General features: G+C 37.7%; 1 protein-coding gene across 1 annotated transcript; it reads right to left on the reverse strand.

The window, feature by feature from the left end:
* On the reverse strand, window positions 1–5,815 carry TSTD3 (thiosulfate sulfurtransferase (rhodanese)-like domain containing 3). Its single transcript, XM_011956440.1, is given in 3 exon segments — window positions 1–287; window positions 378–551; window positions 5,785–5,815. Coding segments are annotated over 3 exon segments (405 nt in total). The 3' UTR covers window positions 1–87.
* Window positions 5,816–7,941: the final 2,126 nt, after the last annotated feature.

Genomic DNA, 7,941 nt, shown 5'->3' on the forward strand with positions numbered 1-7,941 from the left:
TTAGTTTTGCTATCCTGCCTTACTGACAATAATTACAAGAAATTCTTAAATAGACATATAAAAATGTAATATATATGATACATTGCGTTATACATTTATGAATCCATTTTTTCCTTTATCTACACACCTGTGAAAGCCCAGAGATACTGCTGTGTCCAGGGCCTTCCTGCTTTTCACTCCGGCTAAACAAGAAAACACTAGGTGGTCAGATTTGGAGGGCTTTACTTCATTGTACTTCTCTTTGAAGTCTCTTGGGTTCATCTGTAGAGCTTCGCCTACCTCATCCACTGAAAGAAAATGTTAAGAATTTCAATTAGATTTTAGATATAGTAAATTATTTATATGTTTTTTAATAATTTAAGACACATGTCATTTACATGGTATATTGATAGACCCAGGGATTTTTCGATACTCCAGAATTCCCCATGTCTCTGTAACACCAATTAACATAGTATTTTTAGAATTCAACAGGTTTTCAAGTTCCTTATAAGTGACATCATTAGAAATAGCAGTATAAAAACTATGGTGGTTTCCCGTTATTTACTTCAAACCTGGAAAAAATAAACAATTTAGGCAACTTCAAAGTGATATCACTATTAATAGCTGGAAATAATAGGTTAAACGAATTTCCCCCCGTTACAGTCAGTTAACTATCGTCAATTTTTTTGCTTTAATAAACGATGTATTCTAGGTATGTATTTTGCACAGTGACATAATAAATATATATTTGGTCTCTGCTCCTGGTTCCTGATACAAGAGCTCCTAAAACCCTTATAATTTCCTGAGTGATGGTGGTGGGGGGGTGCTGGGAGCATCTTTTGTTTTAATGTATTTCGTTTTGTACTCCACTTCCTGACCCAGAGCTCCCAAATCCCTTGGAATTTCCTGGGTGATAGATTCTTTTGTTCTAATGAAGTGACTCTTGGTAGGTTCATGGATAGCTTCAGGATGGGGGCTGGTCACCAGAAAGACCCAACTGTGATTAGAAGCTTGGAACTCAGCCCCATTCTCATCCTCCAGGAGGTAAGAACAGCTGGAGACTGAGTTAATAACTGATGACTACATGATGAAGTTTCCATAAATATCTCTAATGGGGTTCGGAGAGCTTCTGGTTGGTGAACACATTCAAGTGCTGGGAGGATAACACGCCCCAACTCCATAGGGACAGAAGCTCCTGTGCATGGGACCCTTCTAGACTTCCCACTGTGTACTTCTTCATCTGGCTGTTTATCTGTATTTTTTATTACATTCTTTCAAATAAATCAATAAACTTGTTTCTCTGACTTCTTTGAGCAGTTCTAGCAAAGTATCAAACCCAAGGAAGGGGTCAAGGGAACCCCCAATTTACAGCTAGTTGGTCAGAAGAGTGGGAGGCCTGGACTTGTGACTGGCATCTGAGGTAGAGGCAGTCTTATGGGACTGAACCCTTAGCCTTTGGGGTCTGTGCTAACTCTGGGTAGTTAGTTCAAAATAAAATTTGAGAACATCCAGTTAGTGTCCATAGAGAATTGGAGAATTACTTGGTTTTGGAAAACCCACACATCTCCCACACATCTGATATCAAAAGTGTTGTGAGAGTACAGAAAAGAATTTTTCAGCCAGGCATGGTGGCTTATGCCTGTAATCCCAGCACTTTGGGAGGCCGAGGTAGGAGGATCTCTTCAGCCCAGGAGGTGGGGTTGCAGTGAACTGAGATCACGTCACTGCACTCCAGTCTGGAAGACACAGTGAGAACCTATCTCAAAAAAAAAATAAAAATAAAAAAGGCCAGGTGCGGTGGCTCATGCCTGTAATCCCAGCATTTTGGGAGGCCGAGGGGGGTGGATCACCTGAGGTCAGGAGTTCAAGACCAGCATGGTGAAACCCCGTCTCCACTAAAAATACAAAAATTAGGCATGGTGGCAGGTGCCTATAATCCCAGCTACTTGGGAGACTGAGGCAGGAGAATCACTTGAACCTGGGAGGCGGAGGTTGCAGTGAGCCAAGATCATGCCATTGCACTCCAGCCTGGGCGACAACAGCAAAACTCTGTCTCAAAAAAAAGGAGGAGTTTTTCCATGTATGCATGTATCCCCTGACTGTGAGCATCAGGATGCAGCCTGTGCTGCCCTGAATGTTTGATATTGGCCTTGTGTCAGTTCCATATTCTGCTCTTTCCAAGCCCCTTAATTGGTGGGAGCTTGTAAATACACATTCAGCATCTGGTAACTGAATTGTGGAAATAATTTGTAAATCTTAATCTAAGTTACAATATTAAGAAAATTTTTATTTCATTTCCCCTTGCAAGCAAAGATATTAAGACATAGATTAGATGTGGGGACCTTACATTTTATACTACAATTGTAAGTACTTAATGGCATTGTTTCTTTCTTTTTTTTTTTTTTTTTTAGATGGAGTCTGGCTCTGTCACCAGGCTGGAGTGCAGTGGTGCAATCTTGGCTCACTGCAACCTCCACCTCTCGGGTTCAAGCAATTCTCCTGCCTCAGCCTCCTGAGTAGCTGGGACTACAGGTGTGTGCCACTATGCCCAGCTAATTTTTGTATTTTTAGTAGAGACGGGGTTTCACCATGTTGGTCAGGATGGTCTTGATCTCTTGACCTCGCGATCTGCCGTCTTAGCCTCCCAAAGTGCTGGGATTACAGGCGTGAGCCACTGCACCCCACCTGGCACTGTTTCTATCTCTTAAATATAGTCACCTTTTGGTATCTGAAGGGGATTGGTTCCAGTATTCCTTTGGATACCAAAGTCTGTGGATGCTCAAGTCCCTTATATAAAATGGCATAGCATTTGCATATAACTTATGCTCATCTCCCGTGTACTTTAAATCATCTCGTTTACTTATAATCCTTAGTACAATGTAAATGCTATGTGTAGTTGTTATATTGTATTTTTGGGGCTTTTTGTTGTTGTTGTTGTATTGTTATTTTGGGTTTTTCTTCCTGAATATTTTCTCTCTAGTTGACTTGAATCCTCTGGTGTTGAACCTGCAGATACAGAGTGCCAACATATTGTTACATAATATGGTATTGTAATATAATATTGTAACATAACAATGGTAACATAATATGGTATTGGAACCCATAAAATAAAATAAATCCATGGGTCCATACTGATATAAGGATATAATTGAATAAATAAATTGGGAGAAGGGATTATCTTCCTTATATGGGAATTTCCAACTAATAAATATAGAAGGAATGATGGGAACAGAAAATCATTAGGCAAACACTCCATTAATAATTGTTGCAGATAAAAACCATTGATAGATATAGATCTAGTGGGTGAAAATGTGATGAGAAATGAGATAATATCTTCCCATGAGATACTAATCACAAAGGGAGAAACCTGAAAGATACCACTTTAACTAGTTATTCAAATATAACTTCACTGGTAATAAGACATGTTGACAACATGTGGCTCCTGATATGAGGCCCTGAGAAGAGCACACAATATCACTTCCTTAGTATTCTTGCAAAAAAAATTCATGTCCTGAATCTAATTAGAAGAAAATCTCAGACAAAAAATCAACAAAATAACTAGTACCCTTTTTAAAAGTGTCAATGTCAAGAAAGATTAAAGTCTGCAGATTAGTTAACAGTATTATATCAATACTAATTTCCTGATTTCAATAATTGCACTATGTAAGATGTTCATACTATATGAAGTTGGTAAGAATAAAGGAAACTTTTACTTTTGCAACTTTTCTACAGGTCTAAAATTATTTTTTAAAAAGAATATCCAAAAGATTTTTAAAATAACAAAAAAAGTAATAATGTTCGTATTTCACAACAAAATGACCACTGTAAGAAAGGTAAATAAGGCCAGGCACAGTGGCTCACGCCTGTAATCCCAACACTTTGGGAGGCTGAGGTGGGAGGATCACCTGAGTCCAGGAGTTGGAGACAGCCTGGGCAACACAGTGAGACTCCATCTCTACTAAAAGTTTTTTTAAAAAATTAGCCAGATGTGATGGCACAAGCCTGTAGTCCCAGTACTAGGGAAGCTGAGGCAGGACGATCGTTTGAGCCCACAAGGTGGAGGCTGCAGTGGGGCTGTGATGGTACCACTGTATTCCACCAGCCTAAGTGACAGAGTGAGACTTTGTTTCAAAAAAAAAAAAAAAACAGAAAAGGTACATTATACAGGTATGCTTCAAATTTTGTTTAAAGTATTAAATATAGTAAAATTGATTTAAGTAGTGTAGAGCTGGTATAAGAAAAGGTTTAAAAGTCTTGAGTCCAGAAAAGAGACTTACAGTATACTTTATACGAGAATTTAGTATCTGTTAACAGTAACATTGTAAATTAATAAGGAAATGACATTATATTCAATAAACAGGCCAACTAAGTAGGAGAAAACACTAAGTAGACTGTTATCTCATTCCTTATGCTTAAATTCCAAATATAAACCTAAAACCTTTTTTTTTTTTTTTTTTTTTTTGAGATGGAATCTCTCTGTCGCCCAGGCTGGAGTGCAGTGGCGCAACCTTGGCTCACTGCAAGCTGTGCCTCCCGGGTTCAGGCCATTCTCCTGCCTCAGCCTCCCAAGTAGCTGGGACTACAGGCACCTGCCACCATGGCCAGCTAATTTTATGTATGTTAGCCAAGATGGTCTTAATCTCCTGACCTCGTGATCCGCCCACCTTGGTGTGAGCCACAGGTGTGAGCCACAGCACCCAGCCCTAAAATCTAATATCCTAAAAGTACTCATAGAAAACATGAGTAGATAATTTCAGTCTTAGGATAGGAAGGCTATTCTAAACATGACAAAACTCAGAAATCATAAAGGTTTGATCTCATAAAAATGCTAAATTTATATATGGAAAAAGAACAATGAACACTTTGAATACAAGTAACAGGTAGGAAGAAAATTCTTGTGACATAGAAAAAAACCAAAGGGTTAGTGTTAATAAAATAGAGTTCATACAAATAACTAGGAAAAAGAAAAAAATCCCCATAGAAAAATGGTCAAAATATATGAACATGGAATTGACATGAGAAATATAAATAGCCAATAAAATGTGAAAAGGTGCCCGATCTACTACTAATTAAGGAAATACAAGATATAAACAAAATTTTGTTATTTTGTCAGGTTTGTAAAAATTAGGAGAATTTATAATATCAAATATTGGTGAGGGAAAGAGGAAACAGGTACTTTCCTACATTGCTGGTAGTATATAATGTTACAAACTTTTGAAGGGAAATTTAGCTGTTATAACATTGTAAGTATGCATATCCTTTTTACCTCACAATTTTAGTTTTAGGAATCTATCCTACAGGAATCTTAGTATGAGTTAATACAGATGTATATATATATATGTAACTATGTTTGTGGGTAGCATTCTTTGTAACATTGGAAAACTACAATAAGCTGGAAGTTCAATAAGGCAACTGTTGTAAGTGGTACATTTATACAATGGGATATGCATCATTTAATGTAAGTTGTCCAAAATAGTATTGAATTTAAAAAACTAGTTGTTGAACATTGTGTATAAACCTAAGGTTCCCAAACGTTCTGGGTTTACAATGCTTTTAATGCCTTGGTAATTTTTTGCAGGGCTCATAGGCCAAAAGAAATGAACAACAGTTCCATGTATTAAGTAGTTAAGAAAAGCCAAAAGTAAGTTACAAAAAAAGCATATCTTCTTATAAAAAATAGACACTCTTTTGTTTTCTTTCTTTTTTTTTTTTTTTTAGACAAGTGCAGTAGTGAAAAGGAGGGAAAGAGTAGAACAAGTTCGATCTGTAACTGACTGGACAATGAATTGAGGTAACTCTCACTACCTTCAGACCAGCCATAATTTTCTGTTTTCATCTGTCATTTTCATGGCTAGCAAAGTAACATAAAAATGGACAAATAGCTATAAAGGTTTAAACGAACAGGTTTCCAGCTATTCCACTCCCATGTATATGCTCAAATGAAAACAGGGGCTCAAACAAATACTTGTACACTAATGCTCATATGTAGTCACAATAACCAAAAGGTGGAAACGACCCAAGTGTTCATCAACAGATTATGGATAAATCAAATGTGATGTATACATAAAATGGAATGTTAGTCATAAAAATGAATGAAGTACTGACACGTGCTACAATACGGATGCACCTTGAAAACATGTTGAGTGAAATAAGCCAGACACAAAAGGACAAATATTATATGATTCCATTTATATGAAATATTTAGAACAGGCAAATTCATAGAGACAGAAAGTAGGTTAGAGGTTGTCAGGAGCTGGAGGGAGGAGGAATGGTGACTTTCTGTTTGGGGTGATGAAAATTTTTGTACTGAAATAAAAAGTGTCGATGGTTGCACAACACTGTGAATATAATTAATGCTACTGAATTGTACATTCAAAATAGTTAAAATCACATTTTATACATATTTTACCACAATAAACAAAACTTAAAAATACAGGTTTCCTCACCCCCTTCAGATCTGAAAAGTTGATTCACTGTGTCTACAAGATTAGATCTTAACCTGGAATCAAACTATTTCTCATCCAGCTAGCTGTCTTCTGAATTCCCAGAATATAAAGAGCCAGCAGGCTGAATTAATAATGCTCATTACTGCTTCTCATTGTTAGGAACTGGAAAACTATGGTAATTTTATAATTTATGTTAAACTCAAGATTCTGGCTCTTAGCCACTGTGAAAGATAGTGACAGCAAGTAACTTCTTTAACTGGATCAAAGATAGTTATGTTTTTCTTGTAGTCATCTAACTGATATTTAACTTTCTATAATTCAATTATACTCCTATTGGGAGGTGGAGGATGGGGGAAATAACCAGTGAACACTAGATTTCTTGCCCTTACACTCAGTGAGCAAAAGCCTGAAGCAAGCCTATTTGTTTGATGAGTCTCAGCTCCCTCAAGCCTCTCATGATATGAGCCTCTATTCCACACTAATTATTTAAAGCCAATAGTGCGTGTTTTTATGTACAGCATGTGCTCCACTTGCAAATCAACCACTTGATCTTGTGCTCAAAGAAACACTAATCTGTTCCTATACTGAAGAAAAACTGGCTATTTAGGATTTACTGAGAGATGATGTGTGGTTCTCTAGAGGGATTTTCAAGAGTAATACAGACTGCACCTGATTTTCACATTTTCAGCCTAACCTTTGAATAACCTCCAGTTTTGCAGTTTCCACATTAGTAAACCTAACATCACCTGAATATTCACTGCGGCATTACAACACAGGATAGAATCCAAGCTCCTTAGTATGTTCCTTAATGCCTTTCAACAACCCCTTACCAGCAGTTTACCAAATCCACTCCTCCCCCCATTTCTCCTCTTAGGCCCCAATTGCCCTATCCTCCAGCTACATCAAAAGTATATGTGTGCTCCTGGTCAGGCGTAGTGGCTCACGCCTGTAATCCCAGCACTTCAGGAGGCCAAGGAGGGCGGATCACGAGGTGAGGAGTTTGAGACCAGCCTGACCAACATGGTGAAACCCCCGTCTCTACTAAAAATACACAAATTAGCTGGGCGTGGTGGCACGTGCCTGTATTCCCAGCTACTCAGGAGGCTGAGGCAGGAGAATTGAACCCATGAGGCAGAGGTTGCAGTGAATGGAGATTGCGCCACTGCACTCCAGCCTGGGTAACAGAGCAAGACTCCATCTCCCAAAAAAAAAAAAAAAAAAAGTATATGTGTGCTCTAAATAGTTTTATAATGAAAAGAGGAGGGATTTTAGAGTCAGATAAACCTAGATTCACATTCTGGCTTACCCACTTACCCCTGTAACCCTACAGAAATTACTTAAAATTTTTAGGACGTAGTTTGTTATTTGTAAAATAGGAATATTATTATCATTTAAACCTATGAGCTTTAAGTAAGGTAATGTATATACAGTGCAATCAATCAATATCTATTTCTGCCTTTCCTTCGTGATTTATACATACTGCCCAGTCTCAAAGAAATATCTTTCTCCCTCATCT

Source organism: Colobus angolensis, unplaced genomic scaffold, assembly GCF_000951035.1.
Source record: "Colobus angolensis palliatus isolate OR3802 unplaced genomic scaffold, Cang.pa_1.0 Scaffold418, whole genome shotgun sequence".
NCBI lineage: Eukaryota > Metazoa > Chordata > Mammalia > Primates > Cercopithecidae > Colobus > Colobus angolensis.